The 26,383-nt window shown below is 42.3% G+C and overlaps 3 protein-coding genes across 3 annotated transcripts; 1 reads left to right on the top strand and 2 right to left on the bottom strand.

Moving 5' to 3' along the window:
• Positions 1 to 504: 504 nt before the first annotated feature.
• On the top strand, positions 505 to 11,794 carry cep41 (centrosomal protein 41). The gene is made up of 11 exons (XM_060885889.1): positions 505 to 730; positions 2,419 to 2,482; positions 2,568 to 2,615; positions 7,262 to 7,323; positions 7,412 to 7,478; positions 8,371 to 8,509; positions 8,989 to 9,158; positions 10,018 to 10,085; positions 10,192 to 10,306; positions 10,796 to 11,011; positions 11,267 to 11,794. Exons 1-11 carry the CDS (start codon positions 698 to 700, stop codon positions 11,380 to 11,382), a joined length of 1,098 nt encoding a protein of 365 aa, XP_060741872.1. The 5' UTR covers positions 505 to 697; the 3' UTR covers positions 11,383 to 11,794.
• Positions 11,795 to 14,490: 2,696 nt separating this feature from the next.
• LOC132856091 (carboxypeptidase A1-like) lies at positions 14,491 to 18,801 on the bottom strand. Its single transcript, XM_060885498.1, has 11 exons — positions 18,679 to 18,801; positions 18,366 to 18,447; positions 18,088 to 18,222; positions 17,912 to 18,013; positions 17,266 to 17,367; positions 17,066 to 17,164; positions 16,859 to 16,969; positions 15,793 to 15,883; positions 15,471 to 15,670; positions 15,292 to 15,376; positions 14,491 to 14,704 (listed from the first exon to the last, which is right to left on the bottom strand). The coding sequence occupies exons 1-11, from the start codon at positions 18,741 to 18,743 to the stop codon at positions 14,517 to 14,519; spliced, it is 1,260 nt and encodes a 419-aa protein (XP_060741481.1). The 5' UTR covers positions 18,744 to 18,801; the 3' UTR covers positions 14,491 to 14,516.
• A 2,180-nt stretch (positions 18,802 to 20,981) lies between these two features.
• LOC132856103 (carboxypeptidase A1-like) lies at positions 20,982 to 25,840 on the bottom strand. The gene is made up of 11 exons (XM_060885530.1): positions 25,683 to 25,840; positions 25,365 to 25,446; positions 24,950 to 25,084; positions 24,753 to 24,854; positions 24,545 to 24,646; positions 23,588 to 23,689; positions 23,406 to 23,516; positions 23,092 to 23,182; positions 22,802 to 23,001; positions 22,638 to 22,722; positions 20,982 to 21,229 (listed from the first exon to the last, which is right to left on the bottom strand). The coding sequence occupies exons 1-11, from the start codon at positions 25,748 to 25,750 to the stop codon at positions 21,042 to 21,044; spliced, it is 1,266 nt and encodes a 421-aa protein (XP_060741513.1). The 5' UTR covers positions 25,751 to 25,840; the 3' UTR covers positions 20,982 to 21,041.
• Between the last annotated feature and the right edge of the window lie 543 nt (positions 25,841 to 26,383).

Below are 26,383 nucleotides of genomic sequence, written 5' to 3'. Positions count from 1 at the left end.
GTTGCCAAATCTTTCCAAATATTCCCCAAAGACACAAACTGCACCATTTATCCTTTATCACGTTTTACAGACCGCCACCATGATATGTATGGAGAAAAAAAGATTTTTGTATTATTGCTATAGTTATAGTTTTTATCTATATAGTCTATATAGATATAGTTTTTATTATATTTTATTTTATTTATTTATTTTTTAATTTGTTTAAGATTAAACAAACTTAAAACAAATAAAAAACAAGTACAATTTGTTTTCGTATCATATTAGTTTATGGTTTGCAAATAAGTATATTAGTTTATTTAAAATAATTAATCTAATATGTTAAATATATTATATATATGTTAGATATAGTCTAATATGTTTAAAATAATTTATCTAATATTAATAGTTAAATAGGTACGTGACTAGTGAAGATCTGGCAACACAAGGTGACCGTAATCTCCGGGGGAGGCTCTTGTTGCACGCTCTCACAGAGGCGCACGCCGTCGTTGCTAAGCAACTGTTGCCGTGCAACTGCCCTAAACGTTAGTGGCACTGGAAGTCAAACATCTTCGCCTTAACAACGGCTTCGTTGATTGGGCAATACGAAGAGAACGGACCAATGAGGAACGGCGTTGTTTAGACAGGCACTGTGGTTCTGTTTGAGTTCGAGAGCTAGCAAACGTTAGCGTCTAAGTTGCGCTGTTTGTGTTGAGAAAAGATGTCGTCGAAGCGGAGTATTGGCAATGCAGAGGTTGGAATTGATATACTGTTGTGACGATAATAATAATAGTTATTTTATTTGGTTTGTGTGACAGAACCGAGGCTGAACGAGCGATGCTATTTAGCTAGTTGCTATATGTGGAAGCTGTAGCTTGCTTATTTTTTCACACAGCAATGGCTTTAGTTTCTGTTCCGTTCCCTTTATTTGTCGCTTCTGGTAATAAATCTCTCTTCGTTCTCTTTCTGAGAAGTAAATGTTACTTTTATCTGGTAAAACTCTCAAACTTCACTACAGTAAAAACCTTTCTTTCCTTCCTTCTCCACTACAGTAAAAACTTGTGCATGATGAGTAAAGTGTCAGGAGATGATGACACTGCAGGAAAAAGTAAAAGTAACAGTATACTGTAGGGGTAACATGTAGGGGTAACATTAGTATAGTGTGTAGGGGTAACATTAGTATAGTGTGTAGGGGTAACATTAGTATAGTGTGTAGGGGTAACATTAGTATAGTGTGTAGGGGTAACATTAGTATACTGTGGGGTAACATTAATATACTGTGGGGTAACACTGTAGGGGTAACATTAGTATACTGTGGGGTAACACTGTAGGGGTAACATTAGTATACTGTGGGGTAACATTAGTATAGTGTGTAGGGGTAACATTAGTATACTGTGGGGTAACACTGTAGGGGTAACATTAGTATACTGTGGGGTAACACTGTAGGGGTAACATTAGTATACTGTGGGGTAACAGTATAGTGTGTAGGGGTAACATTAGTATACTGTGGGGTAACACTGTAGGGGTAACATTAGTATACTGTGGGGTAACACTGTAGGGGTAGCATTAGTATACTGTGGGGTAACATTAGTGTGTAGGGGTAGCATTAGTATACTGTAGGGGTAACATTAGTATAGTGGGTAGGGGTAACATTAGTGTACTGTAGGGGGTAACATTAGTATACTGTGGGGTAACACTGTAGGGGTAACGTGTAGGGGTAACATTAGTATACTGTGGGGTAACACTGTATGGGGTAACATTAGTATACCGTAGGGGTAACACTGTAGGGGGTAACATTAGTATACTGTGGGGGTAACATGTAGAGGTAACATTAGTATACTGTGGCGTAACATGTAGGGGTAACATTAGTATACTGTGGGGTAACACTCTAGGGGGTAACATTAGTATACTGTAGGGGTAACATTATGGGTAACATTAGTATACTGTCGGGGTAACATTAGGGGTAACATTAGTATATTGTAGGGGTAACATTAGTATACTGTAGGGGTAACATTAGTATAGTGTGTAGGGGTAACAGTATACTGTGGGGGTAACATTAGTATACTGTAGGGGTAACATTAGTATACTGTAGGGGTAACATTAGTATACTGTGGGGTAACATTAGTATATTGTAGGGGTAACATTGGTATACTCTAGGGGTAACATTAGGGGTAACATTAGTATACTACGGGGTAACATTAGGGGTAACATTAGTATACTGTAGGGGTAACATTAGGGGTAACATTAGTATACTGTAGGGGTAACATTGGGGTAACATTAGTATATTGTAGGGGTAACATCAGGGGTAACATTAGTATACTATGGGGTAACAAATAGTACAAACAGAGATTTGTGTTGACTTTTTTTTCTCTTTCATCCTGCTGTGTTCATCCTGTATATTCAGTAGAATTCATTCTGTGTCTTCTGTCTGTTTTATTTCAGTACCTGAAGAAGAAAATCCCCCAGAATCCCAAATATCAATATGTAAAATCAAGACTGGACACAGGTTTGTTGGTTTGTGTGAACCGTCCGTGCAAGATTTTATCTTAAAGACGTTTTCCAACAAAATATCAACAATGTATGTTTTATAGGTTTCAGCCTGACGAAGTACATGGAGAGGCTGGAGGAGATGAAGAAAAGTGAGTTTACTATAATAACACAGGGCCTTTTTACACCTGGTCACGTCATGTGTTGTCTCTGATCCGATAGAGATCTGATTTGTTAAAACTGTTCCATTTACATTAGGCCACATAAACGCGTCTCAGCGAATCGGATATCGATCCGATCTTTCTGCCCCTGCCCAAAATGCAAATATATTTGACCTCATTTCCAGGGTAATTGAAACGGAACACGCTTTGGTGTTTGCGGTTTTCAGAACGCAATCAAAAAGAAGACGAAAAAACTTGTTACGACGGTTATGCTACAAAAAACAAAAAATTACAAAAACAATACTGTAGGGGTAACATGTAGGGGTAACATTAGTATAGTGTGTAGGGGTAACATTAGTATACTGTAGGGGGTAACATTAGTATACTGTGGGGTAACACTGTAGGGGTGACAGTATACTGTGGGGTAACATTAGTGTGTAGGGGTAGCATTAGTATACTGTAAGGGTAACATTAGTATAGTGGGTAGGGGTAACATTAGTATACTGTGGGGTAACATTAGTATACTGTGGGTTAACACTGTAGGGGTAACATTAGTATACTGTGGGGTAACATTAGTGTGTAGGGGTAACATTAGTATACTGTGGGGTAACACTGTAGGGGGTAACATTAGTATACTGTGGGGTAACACTGTAGGGGGTAACATTAGTATACTGTGGGGTAACACTGTAGGGGGTAACATTAGTATACTGTGGGGTAACACTGTAGGGGGTAACAGTATACTGTGGGGTAACACTGTAGGGGGTAACATTAGTTACAAAGTTTATGCTACAAAAAACAGCATTTACTGTTTGCTGCGTTGTCGCCGGTGGCAGCAGCGCGTTTTAAGCCCCGACGAGACACCTGGGTGAAAGATCACCTGAGTGACGTACTTCCATTTGGGAGGAGTTTAGTGCTGACGTATGTGGCTTGAACAAACACATTCATTTACACCTGTCCAGTTTCATCTGAAACGCGTCCCAGACCACCTCCTGAAGGGGTTCGAACTATCGGATTTATATCCGTCTCCAAAACGTTTCAGAGGGCATTTAGACCTGGTCTTTTTACCATCAGATAGCTATCGGATCACAGAAAACGCATGAAGTGACCAGGTGTAAAAAGCCCCTTACACATCAGAAGGGGCATTTCACACTGATTTTAACCCTGATTGATTGTTGTTCTAAACTCCATTCTGCTCTGAAGCAGGATCGGTGGTTTCTACAGTGTACAGACTCGACATCACATGACAAACGTGTTCGGTGTGAAGCGATGCTGCGGTGTTAGAACGTTATGGCCTGTTGCTTAGCAACAGAAACTGATCAGCGAGCGAAAACCTTGTATCAGGTGAAAACCAGGACGTAGAAACACGTAAACAAAACGGCTCGGTAGATAGAGTCAGGAGGTAAAACGCTGAACATCACTGAAGTGTGCAGTGGAACGAAGGGGAAAATACGTCACACTGAATCATCGGCGGAAGTCAATATCGATATAAAGAACCACCAGCTGGTCGACTACACGACGAACTTAAAAAGAGCAAAAACGATGATGAAGCTGTGGAAGATAACAGAACCGTAGAAAGTGAAAGCGTGAGACGAGCCGTTATTTAAAGCGTCACACGCTAGATTTATCCAATCATAGGTGTTGATATGCAAATATGCAAATTAGAAGAAGGTTGCAGCAGGGTTTAGGAAGGTACAGTGTGAAACGTCAGATTCAGTGATAACCCGGGAAAGTAGGAGCAGTGTGAAACCTCTACCTACACATCCCAGGATTCTGTTGCGAGTATGCCCCTCCCACCAGAAAGAAAAGCTAATTACCCCTCCCCCGACTCCTGGTGCGCTTTCCTGATTCCGAACATGTGTGTAGTTCAGCAGGTGGTGAGCTGCAGAACGAGTAGCTGGCACTGTACCTGCAGTGTCCATGTGTGTGTCCTGTTCTATTTAGGGCTGAAACGATTCCTCGAGTAACTCGATTACAAAAATAAATCGAGGCAAATTCCTCTGCCTTGAAGCCTCTTTTAATTCATTTTAAAGCTCACGTCACATTCTTGTGCAATTATTTTGTGTGTGTGGGTGTGTGTGTGTGGGTGTGACAACGCGCTTACGTCATAGTGGAAGAAGACGCGAGGAGTTAGCGGTCTTTTGATTTGAGGGCGCGGGTGCGTGCTAGTGCAGGCTACAAAATGGAAGGGTGCGATAACAATGTGTCAATGAGCAAAGAGAAGAAACAAACAGGAGAAAACGACAGAAAATGTCCAAGTTTTGGGATCATTTCAAATTGAAAAGTAAAGAAAACGCTGTGGTGTGTGTCCATTGCAAGATCGAGCTGGCACAACACAACAGAAAAACCACGTCCAGTATTTTTGTATTATTATTATTATTATTATTATTATTTAATTTAATGTATGCCTTAGTCTTGATACTTTCATTTTCTACCGCTTATCCGAACTACCTCGGGTCACGGGGAGCCTGTGCCTATCTCAGGCGTCATCGGGCATCAAGGCAGGATACACCCTGGACGGAGTGCCAACCCATCGCAGGGCACACACACACACTCTCATTCACTCACACAATCACACACTACGGACAATTTTCCAGAGATGCCAATCAACCTACCATGCATGTCTTTGGACCGGGGGAGGAAACCGGAGTACCCGGAGGAAACCCCCGAGGCACGGGGAGAACATGCAAACTCCACACACACAAGGTGGAGGCGGGAATCGAACCCCAACCCTGGAGGTGTGAGGCGAACGTGCTAACCACTAAGTCACCGTGGCCCCCCCCAGTTTTGATACTTTAAAAAAAGTCATTTGAAAGTAATTAATTTTTTTGTTTTTGCATCTCAGAAAAGGGTTCATTTAAAACCCAGAATGTTTGGCACTTAAATGTACTTAATTCTTCTCAGTCAAACTTTGTCATTGTTCACAGTACAAGTACAGACAGAGAAACAATGGGTAATATCTAAATGTTTATTTTTGATAGGAAATATTGTTGTATGCATTGCATACTATGCATTTAAAAAAATAAAAGTTAATTTTTCTAAAAAAAAGGAAACCAATTAGTTGTTCATTTTAAGAGACCCGTCTTATTTTCTCTTGAATATTTAAAATCGCTCTTTAATTAAGCAAAAATACATTTTACCCGATTACTCGATTAATCGATGAAATTTTCGGTAGAATACTCGATCACTAAAATGTTCGATAGCTACAGCCTTAGTTCTATTTATACATCTCTTCATACATACCCAAAGAAACATTCGATTTTGTGAAGGTCAGTAGGGAGATGGTTTGTTTGGCTATTTTTGCTTTGTCTAACCTGCTTTTGCATCTAAAGCCCTATTCGGACGGGATTAGTTTTACGTGGGGACGTGGGGGTAAAGTAATTATTACCAGAGCTTCTCAGTGATTTTAGTCCCGTCCGAATGTGCCATCTCGTAAATCATTACAGACAATGTCAGTAAAGATTACGGCGACTTTTACCTTCTGTAAAAAGGTCCGGAAAAATGACCTCAGGTGATACTAATCCCGTCCGAATAGACCCGCTGTAAATATGTACGGTAAAATTCCGTCATTTCCTGTTTAAAAGTAGTTTTTGGCGCGTTTTGCAAGCATGGAGGCGCCATGTTGTCTGTTTGCGCACGTGATAACAGGAAGCAACGTCATACGCACATGACGACAAGGAGGTCAGTGTGGTGTGTAAAGCGAGTTACCCCTCCCACTTCTGCTAGTTTTACTGAGATGTCTTGTCCCGTGCGAATTGGCCAATTTATATTACAGACGTCCTGAGGTAAAATTGCATTACTCCACGTCCCCACGTAAAAACTAATCCCGTCCGAATAGGGCTTAAGGATAAGAATCTCGTCATCTCAAACTTTCATCTGTTTTGGTCATAGCACAGGCTACTGATTTATGTAAAGTTTTACAGATAAAGTCATAAGTAACTCCAGCGTGAGAATCCACAAGTCTATTGACGTGCACCGGATTGAATGTACAGTAAAGATGAGCGTGAGACTGCGGTGTAAATCGTCCACTGTGTCTATTTAGTCAAGTTTTTTTTTTCCTTCCTGTCTTTTAAGCCATGTAAATGAGAGTAACTTTGTCCTGGTGATATTCTCCATCCTGATAACACAGAATAGCTGCTTTGTCTGTTAACGTTGCTTTTCTGACTCTCGGATTTCTCCTAGATAAGCGAACAGACTCCTTGGTTTAAACGAACGAGCAGAAGTTCTTCGTCTCGTTGTACTGTAGATCACAGCGATCCCTCTGTCTGTCTGTCCGACAGGTCGGCGGTTTTAGCGAGCTCAGCCGTGCGTGACGGCGTCCCACGGTTCCTCTCAGCGCAGGAGACGACGAACCGGAACCCGTCAGTATTAAAAGGCGCCGTATCTGCGCCGGGGGTTTAGCGAGCTGAGGTAGATAGAGGGCAGGATGGAGAGGGGGATGAGAGCTTTTAATCTGCGCCACATGCTGAGCGATGAGGAGGAGGTGAAAACTGGGGACAGCCAGGATCCATGTGAGCTTCACGTCCTGACCTGATGAGCTCCGAGACAGAAGATTTGAGATTAAAAAGCTGTTTAATAATCACACAGCGACATCCTGTCACGCTGCCGATTTAATCCCGAACGTATTTCCTGTCTTTCAGATTACAGATATAAGAAAGACGAGCTGTTTAAGAGGCTCAAAGTGACCACGTTCGCTCAGCTGGTGAGTTTTTATATATTTATGTTTCTACACTTCTTCATGTTGTGTGTTTATTCCCCGTGTTCTGAAGGAGCATCTTCTCTGTTCTCAGGTGCTCCAGGTAGCTTCAGTGTCAGACCTGAACGAGAGCATGGCGGACGAGGAGCCCAGATTTAAAGGTAGTTTTTCACAATTTTGAATTTTCTGAATTCTGAAGCTTACACAGCTCCATCTGACGGGGTTATGTTAACGCACTCGCTCGAAAACCTGATTGTTTCCATGGTAACGGCTCCTTCAGAGGGACGTTTACGGTGGACGATTCATACAAACTCGTATAAACATCGATATGATGAAGTTTTGTATCGTGAGGGTTATGTAGCATTTAATATGTAATTCTTTCTTTCTCTTTATAATTTTTCTTTCTTTCCTTCTATCCCCTTTTGTTATTCTTTCTTTCTTTCTTTCTTTCTTTCTTTCTTTCTTTCTTTCTTTCTTTCTTTCACAAATACTTTTGGTCAAATTACTACAGCATTCATTTTAATTTGTATTTATTTATTTATTACATTTATTATCAACCATCAGGGGGCACGGTGGCTTAGTGGTTAGCACGGTCGCCTCACTCCTCCAGGGTTATGGGTTCGATTCCCCCCTCCACCTTGTGTGTGTGGAGTTTGCATGTTCTCCCCGTGCCTCGGGGGTTTCCTCCGGGTACTCCGGTTTCCTCCCCCGGTCCAAAGACATGCATGGTAGGTTGATTGGCATCTCTGGAAAATTGTCCGTAGTGTGTGATTGTGTGAGTGAATGAGAGTGTGTGTGTGTGTGCCCTGTGATGGGTTGGCACTCCGTCCAGGGTGTATCCTGCCTTGATGCCCGATGACGCCTGAGATAGGCACAGGCTCCCCGTGACCTGAGGTAGTTCAGATAAGTGGTAGAAGACGAGTGAGTGAAAACAACCATCAGTTGACAATCACTCGATTATCTAACATGCTATTTTAGACCGTTCTGTTGATCTACAAGTCATTTTCACTTCCTGGTTAATGCTCCTGCTTTCACGTGTCCTGTTTGTTATAGATGTTTCAGAGTCAGGAGATGGAGAGCGTCTATCAGACCGCGCCGAGTCTTCGCCCCGCCCGAGTCCTCAACCTGACAAACTGAGTAACGGCAGCGAGGCGGGTGACACAGCGTTCTCACCCAGATCTACGCTTCAGAGGTTTCTTCCCCCCCCCCCCCCCCCCAAGCCCCCCCACACACACACACATTCTCACACACATTCTCTCTCTCTCTCTCTCTCTCTCTCTCTCTCTCTCTCTCTCTCTCTTTCTCTCTCTTTCTCTCTCTGTCTCTCTCTCTCTGTCTCTGCACACACACTCACACACATTCTCTCTCTCTCTGTCTCGCTCTCTCTCTCTCTCTCTCTCTCTCTCTCTCTCAGTCTCTGCGCGCACACACACACACACACACACACTTCAGTGCTTGTGGCATTATCCTTTTAACCTAGCCAGACCACATGTGTCATTAGCTCCGCCCCCTCAGTCAGTCCAACCATTATATCGAACACCAGGTACAGCCCTGATCTCATGACCCCGAGTTCTGTTACACCTGAGCAAAGCAGAGCGTAATGAGACTCATCCCCCTCACAGTGGTGTCAGTATCGTCACCGTGCGTGTGTGTGTGTGTGTGTGTTGTCAGTGTGATCAGTGGTGAAGGAGAGCTGGATATGAACAGGAACATGTCGAGCAGCGTGCCTCTGACCCCACTGAGCGCTGCGTGTGCCACAGATCGTCCCTACACAGACTGCCCCTACCTGCTGCTGGACGTCCGAGACCGAGAGCTTTACGATCAGTGCCACATCATCAGCGGTACCAACACGCAGCACTCTTTAAACATACTGAACACACAGAGCATACTCATCCTGTCATTCTCTCATTCTCTCTCTTTTTCTTCATTCATACATTCATTCCTTTTCTTTTTTATCACTTTCTTGTTCCGTCTCAAGTACAGTATGAATATACTGTATTCAATTCTCTCTCTCTCTCTTTCTCTCTGTCTCTCTCTCTGGCTCGCTCTCTCTGGCTCGCTCTCTCTCTCTCTCTCTCTGTCTCTCTCTCTGGCTCGCTCTCTCTGGCTCGCTCTCTCTCTCTCTCTCTCTCTCTCTCTCTCTCTCTCTCTCTCTCTTACTTTCTCTCTCTCTCTCTGTCTCTCTGTCTCTCTCTCTGTCTCTCTCTGGCTCGCTCTCTCTCTCTTTCTCTCTCTCTCTCTCTCTCTCTCTCTCTCTCTCTGTCTCTCTCTCTCTGTCTCTCTCTCTCTCTGTCTCTCTCTTACTCTCTGTATCTATCACTCTCTGTCTCTCTCTTACTCTCTGTATCTCTCTCTCTCTCTCTCTCTCTCTCTCTCTTGCTCTCTCTCTCTCTCTCTCTCTCTCTCTCTCTCTCTCTCTCTCTCTCTCTCTCTCTCTCTCTCTCTCTCTCTCTCTCTCTCTCTCTCTCTCTCTCTCTCTCTCTCTCTCTCTCTCTCTCTCTCTCTCTCTCTCTCTCTCTCTCTCTCTCTCTCTCTCTCTCTCTCTCTCTCTCTCTCTCTCTGCCCCACACCCCCTAGAGTCCCGTTCTGGCTGAGGTGTTCTGTGGCTCTGTATTTCTTGTTTTGTGGATAGACTGAAACAGTATTTTTGTTGATGAATGCTGTTATATAATGGTCTGGTTTCTTTCTCCATCTTTACAGCTCACAGTTTTCCCATTGCCACCCTCTCTAGAACCATTAACCCTTACACCAAGGAAGTTCTCAATTACGTATCCTTTACGCTCAATGTGCTCCAGAGTACAATAAGTCTTATTTTCTCTTATTATGGGACGAACCTGTACATAACTACGCAAAAGTCTTGAACTACTGCAACAGAGAAACGTTCAGGGAAAAATCATCATCCTGTACGACGAGGACGAGCGGATAGCCAGCCAGGCTGCCACGACCATGTGCGAGAGAGGCTTCGAGAATCTCTTCATGCTCTCCGGAGGTAAGTCCTTGTCTCTTAAACATGAGCAAGACCATCCTCTTGAGTCTAAGGGCCTTTTTACACCCGGTCACTTCGTGTGTTGTCTCTGATCCGATAGAGATCTGATTTGTTAAAACTGTTCCGTTTACATTAGGCCACATAAATGCGTCTCGGCGAATCGGATATCGATCTGATCTTTCTACTCCCGCCCAAAATGCTAATATATTTTACCTCATTTCTGGGGTAATTGAGTTAAAATACGAGTGACGTACTTCCGTTTGGGAGGAGTACAGCGCTGACGTATGTGGCTTGAACAACCACATTCATTTACACCTGTCCAGTTTCATCTGAAATGCGTCCCAGACCTCCTCCTGAAGGGGTTTGAACGTTCTGATTTATATCCGTCTCCAAAACGGTCTTTTTACCATCGGATAGCTATCGGATCACAGAAAACGCATGAAGTGACCAGGTGTAAAAAGCCCCTAACGTGTCAATCCAAAACCTTTAAAGGCTTGAAGGTGATAGCGCAGAAGTTTCCGGAAGGAATGACCACCGGCTCGTTTCCTGTCTCCTGTCTCCCTGCGCCAACTGGACCCTCGGGCCTGAAGCACACCAAGCACCGCCAGATGCCACAGCCAGCAGAACACAAACAACGGTTCACCTCAGAAGACCTCAACAACATCCAGCACAACCTGGACGAGGTGCTCGTACCCAGCGAGACCAGCAGTGAGTGATCCAGAAAAGAAATCAAGAACAGCTTGTGTTATAATTCCTGTAATTAACGTGTAATATAATGTGTCTCTGTGTGTGCGTGTGTGCACGTGCGTGTGTGCGCGCGTGTGTGTGTGCGCGTGCGTGTGTGCGCGTGCGTGTGTGTGTGTGCGTGTGTGTGTTTGTGCGCGTGCGTGTGTGCGCGTGCGTGTGTGTGTGTGCGTGTGTGTGTTTGTGCGCGTGTGCGTGCGCGTGTGTGTGTGATTTCAGGTCGTCTGAGCAGCAGGGTGTCTATTAGCAGCGCAAATTCTCAAATATCCAGCGCTCGGAGCAGTCGACTGGGCTCGGGAAGTGCCAGGTCACAGAGCAGTCGGCCCTGGAAATAACCCCTCACCCACTTTATCATCATCACCATTCACCCCGTCATCATCATCATCATCATCATCATCATCCAGGAAGGTTTATAACCCTGTCCAGTGATGGGCCATTAACATACACCTAAATATCTAAAGAATCAGCTGCATTTGAATCACATGTATTTTGTGTGTCAGATTACCGCAGACACACACATCAACACGTTGACCTGTTCTGTGATCAGAAGAGATCAGAAAGCGAATCTTTTGAGTGAGTCGATTCTTTTGTATCAGCTCACCGATAAGAATCAAGTCTTTCAGCTTACTGCCTTTTTCTTTCTTTCACTTTGGACAAAATTGTCGACATTATGACCAGAGATTTCATTCTGTCTATGTCTAGTGTATAGCTAAAGAAAGAAAGAAAGAAAGAAAGAAAGAAAGAAAGCAGATTGAATAAGTGAATCATCGTTCACCTAAGATAGTCGACTCAACGTGTCGACTCATTTTCAAACGAAGGCTTTAATTAAAAAAACTCCAAACTCCATGTATTTTCAATGTTTACAGTACAACAGTCTAATAAAGGTTTTAGGATAAGAGAGAAAAAAAAAACTTTTTTTATTTTTGTTTTATTTTAAGCCAGAAGTAACATTAAACAGTTTGAACCGCATTATTAACCTTATAACGATCACTACGTGCTTCTCGGGTCGTGTTTAACGTCCATCTCTAATAGTATTGAGTTATATTACAGCACCTTATAATTTGTTATAGCTGCAGCTCCGACACTGATGGTTCATTGCTATTAAATCCTAAAAGAATGACCAATTTATAGATTTAATATTTATAGTAACGTTAACGTTAAGTACGCGCGCATGCCGTACCGCTAAAAGTGGCTCGAGTGCGTTTCCTGATGCTCTGTGTTTCGTCGCTAACGTGACGATCGAGAGCAGGGCTTAAAAACTAGCTCACACATCTGTACTAGTCTTAATCTGCGTTTTTATAAACACAACGTTTGCCGATTAGATTTACAGCGAGCTGAATTCGTCCTGCCTCACAATCACCTAGAGGAGGATAACGTCAATAGAAATATAAAAGCGTGAACGATGCTTCCGTTAAACACCGAGAGAAATCCGGCGTTCGGGTATCGCTGTGAGGGTTCTGTTCTCGACGCGGCTCGATAAAGACACGAAGGAAGTCGTAGTGCTTTTACTGTATCTGAACTGTGAAAGTGCATTAGTGTAGAAGTGTGTGTGTGAGTGTGTGTGTGTGTGTTTTATTTCTACAGTGCTGAATGGTGGTAACACTAACACTCCTTTTTAACAATCCTTATTTAAACAATCAGACAGTTTTATGAACTCAAACTACCTGCTGTGATGTTTTTCTGTATTTAATGCTGAATAAAGAACTATTTTGTACAGGAAACGAAGGTGTGTACAAACCGTTATTGTGTCCGATGGATCGGGTCGGAGGTGTTAGAGTCGCCGTAGCGATGAAGCAGGAGGCTTTTTTTTTTTTTTTTGTTTTTTTACAAACGTGTCTCACTTTCATTCATCACGAGGCTGCAGATTCCTCCTGAACTTCCTGCGTAATAACAACTTGAGGAGATCAGACATGAGAATCATCCTCAGCATAGATCCATCACGACATGCTGAGGACATCTCCTGAGCAGCTTCCACTACAGATCTATCTAACATGTCTAGGGAACCCGAGGCAGACCCAGGACCTGTTGGAGACACGATATCCTCGGGAACATCCGGAGATCCGTCAAACTGTGGTAGTGATTCGAGAAGTTTGGATATTAGGCTTCTTTCACGTCACATTTTTTTTCCAGTAGATCAATAGCTCAGGATATTAAAACTGTCACAGGTCATTTTATAACCAGTACACAGAGCTCTTCACTCACTTTAAACATCAGACTCAGGTTCAGTGTTCTGTTGTGCCAGAATTTGGGTCGTTTAGATGCTCTGGCGCTCTATTTCTTGCTAAGCGATCATTTCTCAAGCATTCCAAAGTTCAAATGCTTTATTCACTCCATCGCATTTTTTTGGAGAACCAGACATCGAGAACTTCTGTGTAATCTCCTGGGGTTTGCGCTGAAATTGATTCCTTATGGACCAGAACCTGGCAGTTGCTACCGCTAATAGTGCTAGCTCAAATCTGTTATAATATACGCTGCTATCATTGTAATGATAACACTGTAACGACCAGTGTTGTGCTAGTTACTAAGAAATAGTAGCTAGTTACAGTTACTAGTTACTTCATTCAAATAGTAACTAGTTACAGTTACTAGTTACTTCATTCAAATAGTAACTAGTTACAGTTACTAGTTACTTCATTCAAATAGTAGCTAGTTACAGTTACTAGTTACTTCATTCAAATAGTAACTAGTTACAGTTACTAGTTACTTCATTCAAATAATAGCTAGTTACAGTTACTAGTTACTTCATTCAAATAGTAACTAGTTACAGTTACTAGTTACTTCATTCAAATAGTAACTAGTTACAGTTACTAGTTACTTCATTCAAATAGTAGCTAGTTACAGTTACTAGTTACTTCATTCAAATAGTAACTAGTTACAGTTACTAGTTACTTCATTCAAATAATAGCTAGTTACAGTTACTAGTTACTTCATTCAAATAGTAACTAGTTACAGTTACTAGTTACTTCATTCAAATAGTAACTAGTTACAGGTACTAGTTACTTCATTCAAATAGTAACTCAATTACTTTGTTGATTACTTACACCAAAAAGTAAGGCGTTACTGGCCAACACTGTAACAATAAATCGTAGAATAGACGACTCTTTAATTACAACTCGCCAGGAAAAGAGAAAGGATGTAACAGTTTCTCACATCTCATATTTTATGAGTTCGGTGTTTAGATTTGATGCTAACGATGCATTAGAAATGAAGCCCGGTTATACGGGTTCTCGATTCTGATTGGTCAGAAAGTGTTGATTTATTTTCGATAATAACGTTTTTTATTGCAGATTATTATGCTCACTTTCCATGTACATGATGCTGGAAATCACAGAAGTCATAAATTACATCCTATAACAAAGTCCCGCCCATATGACACAGGATCACCACTTTATTATTTAACAATTAATGCAAATTGTTTTTCCTCGAATCGTGCGTCACGAGTCGAGTCGAGTCGAGTCGAGCTCCTGGTTTAATACGGGTTGTTCTTGGTGTGCTTCATGATGGCCATGAGGGCCAACCAGGTCTCCTGAGCAGTCGGGACGATCTGATTGGCTGGCAGGATGAATCCGTATCGTCCGTTGTCTCTCAGCTCGAAGGTGTAGGAGTACTTGATGCCCTGATCGTAGGTCCAGTCGATGGTGCCACCGCTTGCTTGGTCTGAGAGGAACAATTGGTCAAATTACACCAATATGTAATATAAGTTGTATATCGTCGCTGTCGGGCGGAAACCTCGTATGTCCAAATTTGGTCAATTTCATATTTTTTCACATATCGATGCTATTGGTCAGTCCCCACGTGGGTCTGTTATTTTTACAAGTTATTAACCAATCTAAAGTCTTTTTTTTAATTTCCTGAAAAGTAACGGTTTTGGAGATACGAGGATTCCGTCTGACAGCGACGTTATTGTTTATTTTAACCAAACGTGCAGGTAAAAACAATTCCTGCATGCTAGCTGATAACTGAGATGCACAGAAATCTAGTAACCTCAATTCTTACATCATAGCACACAACATAATAGTTTAGCTTACGCTGTGAGAATGTCGTAATCTTTAAACTTACATTTTTCTTCCAAAAAAATCGAAACTTCTTTACTTTACAAAGAGCCTCATTTTACCCTCAAATAAACCAAGGAACTGAATAAATTAAAAGATCGAGTAGCTTGATGATGTCATGAACCACAAAACCCAAGTTTTACTGTGTGACCTGAAGGAGAACCTTATCGTGAGAACATGGTTTGTACGTACAGATGGTGTTGATGATGCTGCCGTATCTGTACTGAGTGTTATACAGGCTGCTCAGGTCAGTCACGGCCTTTCGTGCCAGCTCATGCTGCAGAATATAAAAAAACAATGTGTAAGTATCACACTAGACAAAGCATTTTTGATTGATTTGTTAGTTTGTTGTGAAGGTCTGGAGATCCCACCAGCTCAGCCTGGTCCTTGCAGGGAGTTTTGGTGTATCCGTACGGGTACAGGAGCATCTGGGAGTAGCTGTGGATGGACACAAAGGCTTTAATCTGGCCATGAGACTTAACGAAGTCCACGATAGCTTTGACCTCAGGCTCGGAGTGAGCGCTCGGTCCACGATACGTCTCCGTGCAAGGGCTACCGCTAGAGCCGGCACCTGTGGATAACAACCAATCACAAATGACCTTGGGCTGAATCTCACACACACACACACACACACACACACACACAATGTACACAGATATATACATTTGTATTTATATATTTCCCCTTTTGTACCTCCGAATCCAGCGTCCCAGTTCCTGTTGGGGTCGACACCGATGCAGCTGGATCCAGGATTAGGTTTCCTCGTCTTGCGCCACATGCGGTTCTGTAACATAGAATCATAATTGATTTGTAATTACTTTACTTTAATGGTACAAATTGTTAGTAACTTTTTTAGAGAGAGAGAGAGAGAGAGAGAGAGAGAGAGAGAGAGAGAGAGAGAGAGAGAGAGAGACTGACAGAGAGAGAGAGACTGACAGAGAGAGAGAGAGACTGACAGAGAAAGACAGAAACACAGAGAGAGAGAGACAGAGACTGACAGAGAGAGATTGACAGAGAGAGAGACAAAGAGAGAGTGATTAACAGAGAAAGAGAGAGAGAGACAGAGAGAGAGAGACAGAGAGAGTGATTGATAGAGAAAGAGAGAGACAGAGATTGACAGAGAGAGAGAGAGAGAGAGAGAGAGAGAGAGAGAGAGAGAGAGAGAGAGTGATTGATAGAGAAAGAGAGAGACAGAGAGAGACAGATTGACAGAGAGGGAGACAGAGAGAGAGAGAGAGACAGAGAGAGAGAGACAGAGAGAGTGATTGATAGAGAAAGAGAGAGACAGAGATTGACAGAGAGAGACAGAGAGAGAGAGAGAGAGAGAGAGAGAGAGAGAGAGAGAGAGAGAGAGTGATTGATAGAGAAAGAGAGAGACAGAGAGAGACAGATTGACAGAGAGGGAGACAGAGAGAGAGAGAGAGAGAGACAGAGAGAGAGAGACAGAGAGCGAGACAGAGAGATTGACAAAGAGAGACAGAAAGATTGACAGAGACAGAGACAGAGAGACAGAGAGAAAGAGAGAGAGGGCATGTGGTAACTTGAAGAAAACCGTAAGGTCAAGACTTTATAATGTGGCTTCTCCAGGTCACTTAATCAAATGTTACTAAAGAAACATTTTAATCAGTGAACAATTTAGTTGTGTATATAAAATAAAGCAATGTCAACGTGTGTGTGTGTGTGTGTGTGTGTGTGTGTGTGTGTGTGTGTGTGTGTGTGTGTGTGTGTGTGTGTGTGTGTGAACAGCTTTAGCACTCACGCTGCTGTGGGTGAACTGGAATCCATCAGGATTGGTGACGATCTCCAGGAAAATGTCGTACTTGTTGAGGATGTCTGTCAGCTCAGCGTCACGTCCGTAATCTGTCACAATCTACACAACAATTACAGCATTATTAATGTGGCCTGAAAACTAACCGCCAAATGTTAGCCACACGTCCTGCTATCTGCTGCGTCGGTTGGGACAAACCTTCTTAGCGAACCAGGTTCCGCTAGCCTGGGTCACCCATTCTCTGGAGTGAATTCCAGTGTCGAGCCAAAGACCAGGCCGGTTAGCACCAGTGCTAAACTAGATAAGATAAAGCACAAGCAAAAAAAGAAATAAATTAATAAATAAGATATAAGACAGAAGTGTTGCTAGCAGTGTCGATGGTAAAGAGCTCAACTCACTTTCAGGACGTTTAACGGACGTTTCTCGTAACTCTGTCCGATCACGAGCTTGCTGACGAATCCAGGGTTCTCCTGCACCAACATGTCCATGAAGCTGTTGATCTGGAAATGGGACGGAGAGGAAAAGACTGGAATCAAAACAGCCATGAAACAGGAAGTGCTTTTACTTTTGCATGGATAAAGAAATCGTGTGAAAAAAATTCAACATGATGTTGAAGTCACGGTGGATTATTTTAACAATCCAGAGTGTTTTTACACCAACAATTACACTGTGTGTTTATTAAACAATGACATCATCACATCGTAATTTTTATCCATTTATAGTAACGTTTAATTTGTTAGCTATCACCAATTTTGAACAGGTGTTCTTTCACTGGTCTCTCTCTCTCTCTCTCTCTCTCTCTCTCTCTCTCTCTCTCTGCTTCTCTCTCTCCCTCCCTCTCTCTCTGCTTCTCTCTCTCTCTCTCTCTCTCTCTCTCTCTCTCTCGCCTTACAAACATTTCCTCATACCGTATTAACGCTACACTGGACGGTTGTATGAGTTACTATGGAAACGATAACTGATTAACTCATTAACGTGCGATTTGTCTTCTGCTGTTCTCTGACTGATTAGACCGAGAGCTTTAAATCCTTGTGACCTTCTCACCTCGTTCAGCGTGTGATAGCTGGCGTAGTTATAATCGTTGGTGCTTCTCGGCTCCACGGATCTGGATTTCAACATCTCACGCTGCTCTGCATCGAGAAGATCCTGGAGGCAGGAGATTTTATGGGTTACAAATCAATTACACGCAAAACAGCACTGGCATTGAAACCACAACCTACCTGAAGATCCTGGATCATGGTCTCATAGTGGATCTCATGGTAGCCCAGGAACGCTCTGACGGCCTGCAGGCTGCTGAAGGGAACACGGACATCGACAGGGAGAGACACGTCGACGGGATCCATCCAAAAATCCAGCTACACACACAAACACACACACACACACACACACACACACACACACAAGAATAAATTAATATAAAAAACTTTAATATTTTGAAACCTGCTTAATTAGCAGTCCGGATATTTCTGGAATTCTGAAAATCCATTAGGAATTTTACCCCAAGGTGCTCGTATTCCGAAAGTTCCTTCAGGAGCTCAATCTCAGCCTCATTCACGGCGGTGATCCGAAGGACCTGGTGTCTATCAGAACAGAAGTCTAATCAGTCTAATCTGCTATTATCCACATTTCCACTTATTATTTCCATTTCCAGACACAGAACTTCTACATGTTGGATAAATAAACATGTTGTTTTATTCACATCATTAATATCAGTAAATATTTTCAGGCTGGAATAAACATTACACATGAAAAGAAATTCTACCATCCTTAATTTTCACACTTATGCCACGAGTGACCATCAGGAACTTTACCCCTCGAAGGTCTCCTTGCCCAAAACGGTCGCACACAGTGCCAGCAGAACCCAAAGTCCCTTCATCTTTCTTCCTGTAGTTCTGTCTCCGAGCGCGAGCGTCCGTTAATATCCCAGATCGGTGACCTTGAGCCTCGGACGCCACGTCAAAAATGCTGCTCTGTTTCCCACAGCGTGAGCCAAATGTCTGACAAACATCTGAAAGGAAAACGACTGACTCAGGATCAGGTTTCACATGAATTTACTGGGGACTAGAACAGAAAAACTGACCCTAGATCAGAGCGTGTCGTCATGGAAAATTTGCGAGAACATAGCAGATGCATATGAGGTCTCGTACCATCACAATATCCCTTTTTACACTCTTGTTGGAAAATAATGTGAAATAAATCTCAAACCTGATTAATTAGGAGTTCTGACTCATTAATGTCTCTAACAATGTCTTTAACAACATAATTAATGTTTTTATACTGATTGTAAATAACTCATAAGTCCAGTTTTGTTCCACCAGCAGAATGATTAATATTATATATCGTGTGTGTGTGTGTGTGTGTGTGTGTGTGTGTGTGTGTGTGTGTTTGGTTTGTCATATCTGTAGCCAAACATCTTTTTTTATTTTTTATTTTTTCCTAAGGGACGGCCACATGAGGTCAGTTGGCCAGGTAGGAATAATGTTTGACAGCAAATGGAAAAACGTTATGATACAGAGGTCAAAGTGCAGGTGTGTGAGGAGATATTTAGGAGAAGAGCGTGAGATCCAGCAGAGACACACAGAGGCAAAACGAGCAACGTGGACAGCTGTAGAACATGAATAAAAATAAAATAAAATGAAAAAATATGTTCAATGTCGTTCTTTAAGAAGATTAAAATTCAATTTCTCTTATAATTAAAATTATATCATTCATTCATTCATTCATTTTCTACCGCTTATCCGAACTACCTCGGGTCACAGGGAGCCTGTGCCTATCTCAGGCGTCATCGGGCATCAAGGCAGGATACACCCTGGACGGAGTGTCAACCCATCGCAGGGCACACACACACACTCTCATTCACTCACACAATCACACACTACGGACAATTTTCCAGAGATGCCAATTAACCTACCATGCATGTCTTTGGACCGGGGGAGGAAACCCCCGAGGCACGGGGAGAACATGCAAACTCCACACACAAGGTGGAGGTGGGAATCGAACCCATAACCCTGGAGGTGTGAGGAGAACGTGCTAACCACTAAGCCACCATATATATATTTGTCATGTTTCTTTGTTCAACCATGAATATTTTAAAGCTGTAAACGAAATAAAGTAGAGTTTTGCATTTTGAATTTAAAGTTATCGAAAAATTTTTTTTTAAGAAATAGAAGTCTGAGAATATCAGAGCATTTCTACACTTTTCTACACAGATCTGTAAGAAATAAAAATTCCAGATCTGACTTTTTTTGTGGCTATTTTTTAATTTTATTTACTTTATTTAATTTAATTTATTTTTTTATTTTATTTACTTTATTTTATTTTTAATTTTTTTATTTTATTTACTTTGTGTCAGTCAGAAGATCCTGGAGGAAAAATAGTTTTGTGTAGACCGTAAAATATGAAATTACTAATATTAGAACAGGTAAATCAAATATTTTGAATAATATTTTGTTTTGATGTTTATTCCTTGATCCCCATCCTCCATTCTCACTCATGTGGACAAAGCTCCGCCCCCAGTTAACTTAGCATGCTAATTAGAGTTAGCATTAACGAGACCTGTTGTGACGTAGCTTTCATGTGAAGTCGTGAAAGTCAACTTATAACACTTTAAACGCATGAACTGAGGACCGCCGCGAGAGCATCACCTTCTTTGTCTTATTTCTAATGAAGTTTTGATATTAGCACTGTTAGCATTGGAAGCTACAGTATTAGAAATCAAGCTGTTTAGAAGCATAAACGCACACCGTATGAGAATGTTAATGGCCGCTCTCGCTGTCCTGTTTTAATTTTAATTTAAGTTCTAGTTCTGTGTCCAGCTTCATCTCTTTCTCTAGAAGTAAACAGTAGACTCTTGGGAAAAAGAGCTGCTCGGTTTTACTCTGCTTTTACTTCAGTTCTTTTCATTTCGCTGATAGGAAAATGATCTGGATGTGCAGGGCACTGAGAAGGGGGCGGAGTTAGCACTGGAGGCGTGTCTATAAACTGAGGCGCAGGTAAACACTAAAAAGTATCTTAGCGGATCAATCTTAAATGATCGATTTTACACAATTCATTTCCTTTTAGGTCGAAAGAATAAATCTGTGTTCCATATTCCATAAGATATCCAGAAGCATAGTTTTATTGAAATGATTCTTTATTATCACACATTATATGATGATTCAGCATCTCTGCTGATTCAGTACGGGTTGTTCTTAGTGTGCTCCATCATGACCATGAGAGCCAGCCACGTCTCCTGAGCTGTCGGGATGATCTGATCCGCAGGAAGGACGAATCCGTAACGCCCGGTGTCTCTCAGCTCAAAGGTGTAGGAGTACTTGATGCCCTGATCGTATGCCCAGTCTGTGGTCACTCCGCTCGCCTGATCTGGAAGAATTGATTCACAGATTGTTTCATGTGGAGTACTAATCCCCTACCCTAGTGTACTAAACCCATGAGCTCAACTTTAGTCACTGCATAGTAATAATCGCATAGCAATTCGCGTCTCTGTGAAGTACTAATCCCTTATACTGTACCGTGCATTAGTCACCATGGACAACAAGTCCTTTACATCGAATATTCTTAACCATGGAGAACTAATCCCTTACACTGAATATTAATCACCACGAAGAACTAATCCTTTACACTAACTATTATTAACCATAGTCATTGGGAGAACAAATCTCTTACAAAGATTATTCCTTATACTAACTAAGGTGTAGTAACAGAGGAGCACTAATCCCTTACAACGAGCACGAGTCAACATGAACAACAAATCCCTTACAGTGAAAATTAGTAACCACTGCAAACTATTCAGTTACACTGATTAGTAACCATACAGAGCAAATCCCTTACACTGAATTATAATATCCCTGGAGAACTAATCCCTTACACTCGTATTAATAACCATAGTCATTATGGGTAAAAATCTCTTACACAGATTATTAGTTAACATGAAAAACAAAACCTTTACGCTAAGTAATGTGTAGTAACAGTGCTATTATATATTATATATCAGAGAAGACTAATCCTTTACATTGAGTATTAGTAACAATAGAGTACTAATCCCTTACACTCAATATTAGTCAACATGGAAAAACTATTACACTAAGTATTAGTAACCATGAATAATCAATCTCCTAAACTTAGATTTAGTTAATGGTGGTACAAATCTTTTACACAGAGTATTAGTCACCATGAAGAACAAATCCCTTATGCTGAGTAAGGTGTAGTAACAGTGGAGTACTAATCCCTTACACTGTACTGAGTATTAATCACCACAGAGATCTAATCCCTTACTCTGAGTGTTAGTTACATTAGCACCTTAATCTCAATGTGGCATACTACTCCCCTTCACCGAGAATTAGTTATGCTGGTAATAATCCCTTACACAGTACTGAGTATTAATCACCACAGAGATCTAATCCCTTACATTAGCACCTTAATCTCAATGTGGCATACTACTCCCCTTCACTGAGAATAAGTTATGCTGGTACTAATCCCTTACATGGAATATTAGTCAGCATGGAGTACTTATCACATACACCAACTATTAGTCACCATGGAAACAATCCATCCCCTACATTGAGTATTAGTGCCCACAGAACACTAATCTGCTACACTCTCATCATGGAGCACTAATCCCCTATTCTTCGTATTCTTCAGTGTTTTATTCCTTACTTAGTGACCAGTAGTTTATAAGTATTAAAGCTATTGAAGACTGTATCATGTCCTAGTAGAAATGCTTGGCTACATGATTTGATGTGATTTTATTGACAGATTTTGTTGTACTTACAGATGGTATCAAAAGTGCTCCCGTAGGTGTATTTAGTGCCATACAGACCCTCCAAAGCAGTGGCAGCTTTGAAAGCAAGCTCATCCTGTGAATTCAGAGTGGACAGAATTCAGCTCTGAATATCTAAGCAACTTGTTTTGGACTTTTTCACCCCAAAATCTCACCAGCTCTGCTTCATCTACGCAAGGAGCACCGGTGTCACCGTAGGGGTAGAGCATCATCTGAGAGTAGCTATGGATGGTCAAAAAGGCCTTGAGATTGCCGTGAGACTTCGTAAAATCCACAATGGACCTGACCTCGGGCTCAGAGTAAGCACTCGTTCCACGGTACGTCTCAGAGCAAGGGTTACTACTGGAACCAGCACCTGATGGGTCAAAGCAGTAATCTCAGACTCCATGATCTCCTCAATAACTGGTTACAGTGTGCGAATGACATGAACTTGTAGATGCCGTACCTCCAAACGCTGTACCCCAGTTCCTGTTAGGGTCGACACCGATACACGAGGTACCGATGTTTATCCTCCTCGTTTTGCGCCACATGCGGTTCTAAAGACAGGGTGGAGAAAGATCTCCTTGTGATCGTGGAGAAGATTTCAGTTTGAATTACATCTCACTCAAGCGGTCAGTGGAGTTAACGTCGTAAAAGCTGTGCTGATCCTGCATCAGCGCAGGGTTTCATAACACAGCTCAGTCTCTTATCTCACCTGAACTCATGAGCATTACATATTCATTATATATTCAGTGCATTTTAGAAGCGTGTCACACTCACACTGCTGTGGGTATATTCATAACCATCAGGGTTGGTAACAAGCTCCAGGAAAATGTCTAACTTGTCAAGGATGGCGGTAAGAGCAGGGTCATGTCCGTAATCTGTCACGATCTACACAAAGAGACATGAATTAGTGTTCGGTTGGTGTAAAGAAAAACGATTTGTTGAATGAATTGAAGTACCTTCTTAGCGAACCAGGATCCACTTGCTGGTGTGATCCATTCTCTGGCGTGGATCCCGGTGTCTATCCAGATCCCTGGACGCTTCGTACCACCGGTGCTAAACTATGTACGAGTGGAGAAAAGGCAGCGCTGACACTAATGCACTGGCAAATCACACAAAAATAAGACATCAGCATGTAAAGAAGTGGAAAAAGAAACTGTAAAGTTAATAAATATTGTAGGAATGAATGAACTTCATATGTGTCAATCGGAATATGCGTGTTAAAGGTGCAGATGGTTATTTATTAAATCTTACACCATAGTGGTGTTAAAATTTGATCAGACATTGAATTCTGACAGTAGCTGATATTAATGCAATGGTTCTAGTCCTTGTGAAAGTGATGTGACGTACAGCTAAGTACGGTGACCCGTGCTCAGAATTCGTTCTCTGCGTTTAACCCATCCAAAGTGCACACACACACAGCAGTGAACACACACAGACACACACCGTGAACACACACACGGAGCAGTGGGCAGCCATTTATGCTGCGGCGCCCGGAGAGCAGTTGGGGGGTGGTTCGGTGCCTTGCTCAAGGGCACCTCAGTCGTGGAGACTCGAGACTTGAACCCACAACCTTAGGGTTAGGAGTTAAACTCTCTAACCAATAGGCCACGAGTTTCTATAGTAACAACGTTAACAGAGACATGTATGATGAAAGTTCAACATGAATGGAGTAAAGTTCGGAAGGAGTCTCCAGCGTCAGAGCTTCGTAACTGTCAGTAAGTCCTCAGGACAGAGGAGTTTGTGCTTTATCGTTCCTGTCTTTTTCTGGTGATGGAAAGACATTTATGTTGATAGAAGCTATAATGTGAGTGAGAACATGTACTAACTTGTCTCGCAGACATTCCGCATCATTAACAAGTAACTATAAACAGATAAAAACAATCTCATTTTGTCATGTAGTGGACGTGACCAACCTTCAGAACGTTTAATGGACGGCCCTCGTAACTCTGTCCAATCACGATCTTGCTGACCAGTTTAGGGTTCTCCTGCACCAACATGTCCATGAAGCTGTTGATCTGAAAAAGTCATGATTATGATTCATCTCTCTCTCTCTCTCTCTCTCTCTCTCTCTCTCTCTCTCTCATTAATGATTTCTTTTCAATCTGCTAGTTTCGGTCTAACCTCGCTCAGAGTGTGGTAGTTAGAGTAATCATAGTCATCGGTGGTTCTGGGCTGAAAAACACGAGATCTCATCATCTCACGCTGCTCCTTATCCAGATGATCCTGGAGGTCAATGGGGGGCAAGTACAGGTTTTAAAAATCTATAAAGGAATGTGAATGAAATTCTACAGTATGTTGTGATTATACAGTAACTCTACCTGAAGATCCTGGATCATGATCTCATAGTGGATCTCATGGTAGCCCAGGAACGCTCTCACGTCCTGCAGGCTGTGGAAGGGAACACGGACATCGACAGGGAGAGACACGGCAACGGGATCCATCCAGAAATCCAGCTACGCACAAACACACCCACGCACACACACACACACCCACGCACACACACACACACACACACACACACACACACACACACCCACGCACACACACACACCCACGCACACACACACACCCACGCACACCCACGCACACACACACACACACACACACACACACACACACACACACACACACACACACACACACACACACACACACAGATATACAGTATATATATTGACCATCAGCCAGGACAGAACGCTTCCTGAAGATGAACCAATGGAAAAGGTATTTCACCTGGAGATGTTCTTGCTCAGACAGTTCCTTCAGGAGCCTGATCTCCACCTCATCCTTTGCACTTATCCGAAGAACCTGGTGTCTGTTAAAGGTTCAGAAGATATGAATGATATCTTAACTAGATTACATATCGATGTGCCAACAAAAATGATTCTAGGTTTCTGATGGTTATATGACCTGTCACTCAGGATAGATAGACTCTATCTGTATCTCTATCTGTCTCCCTGTCATCCTCGTTCCTGTCATTCTTTCTTCCTTCTCTCTCTCTCTCTCTCTCTCTCTCTCTCTCTCTCATCTGTAAGAGAGTCTTACACTCACCCCTCGAACGTCTCCTTGCAGAAAGCAACAGCTACGAGCAGAGCTGCCAAGACCGCGAGTCCTCTCATGTTGCTTGGTGAACAGATCCATGCTGCGCTGCTCGTTTATATTTCTGCCATCATGACCTTGATGTTTAGCTGCCAATCTGTCCTCCTGCTTCATTTCCCACATCATCCTGTGTGAGATTCCCAACAGCAGCATTTTGGTTTGATTGTAAATTGTTTTTGTATTAAAACATAATCAACATTAGAACAGAAATCGCTCAGGTTCTTATGTGTCCTGTGTACTTTCATGTGATATTCCCTCTCCATTTCTCCTTATTTCATAGTGACTTCTCTTTCACCTTTTTTTCTTTTGAGGTAAAGTAAAATGTCACCAGCGAAAACATTTCTAAATATAGAGACAGGTTTTATTGATTCGGTGTTCGAGGGGAAAGGCCACGCTCAGATAAGGCTGGGAAACACACCCAGTGCTACTTGCTCCTGTTTGACTAGAGGATAAAGTTCACACACGAGACTGTACAACGTGCTTCACTTCAGCTCAGGAGGCTCCTTTTATTATTCACTCATTCATCTTCTACCGCTTATCCGAACTACCTCGGGTCACGGGGAGCCTGTGCCTATCTCAGGCATCATCGGGCATCAAGGCAGGATACACCCCGGACAGAGTGCCAACCCATCACAGGGCACACACACACTCAT

Source organism: Tachysurus vachellii, chromosome 13 (assembly GCF_030014155.1).
Source record: "Tachysurus vachellii isolate PV-2020 chromosome 13, HZAU_Pvac_v1, whole genome shotgun sequence".
In the NCBI taxonomy this organism is placed as follows: Eukaryota; Metazoa; Chordata; class Actinopteri; order Siluriformes; family Bagridae; genus Tachysurus; species Tachysurus vachellii.
The sequence above is the reverse complement of the archived record's forward strand: the minus strand, read 5'-3'. Positions and strand labels throughout refer to the sequence as shown.

Excerpts from the sequence above, each read along its gene's own strand:
- cep41 (XM_060885889.1), top strand. The coding sequence starts at position 698 with ATGTCGTCGAAGCGGAGTATTGGCAATGCAGAG. Across the intron at positions 10,086-10,191 it reads CCAAGGAAGTTCTCAATTAC|AGAAACGTTCAGGGAAAAAT; the intron begins GTATCCTTTACG and ends CTACTGCAACAG. Across the intron at positions 10,307-10,795 it reads TCTCTTCATGCTCTCCGGAG|GCTTGAAGGTGATAGCGCAG; the intron begins GTAAGTCCTTGT and ends AAACCTTTAAAG.
- LOC132856103 (XM_060885530.1), bottom strand. The coding sequence starts at position 25,750 with ATGAGAGGACTCGCGGTCTTGGCAGCTCTGCTCGTAGCTGTTGCTTTC. Across the intron at positions 23,517-23,587 it reads GATCCTGGTTCGCTAAGAAG|ATCGTGACAGATTACGGACA; the intron begins GTACTTCAATTC and ends CTCTTTGTGTAG. Across the intron at positions 21,230-22,637 it reads GAGCACTTTTGATACCATCT|ATCAGGCGAGCGGAGTGACC; the intron begins GTAAGTACAACA and ends CAATTCTTCCAG.
- LOC132856091 (XM_060885498.1), bottom strand. The coding sequence starts at position 18,743 with ATGAAGGGACTTTGGGTTCTGCTGGCACTGTGTGCGACCGTTTTGGGC. Across the intron at positions 18,223-18,365 it reads CGGAATACGAGCACCTTGGG|CTGGATTTTTGGATGGATCC; the intron begins GTAAAATTCCTA and ends TTGTGTGTGTAG. Across the intron at positions 15,377-15,470 it reads GCAAGGACCAGGCTGAGCTG|CATGAGCTGGCACGAAAGGC; the intron begins GTGGGATCTCCA and ends TATATTCTGCAG.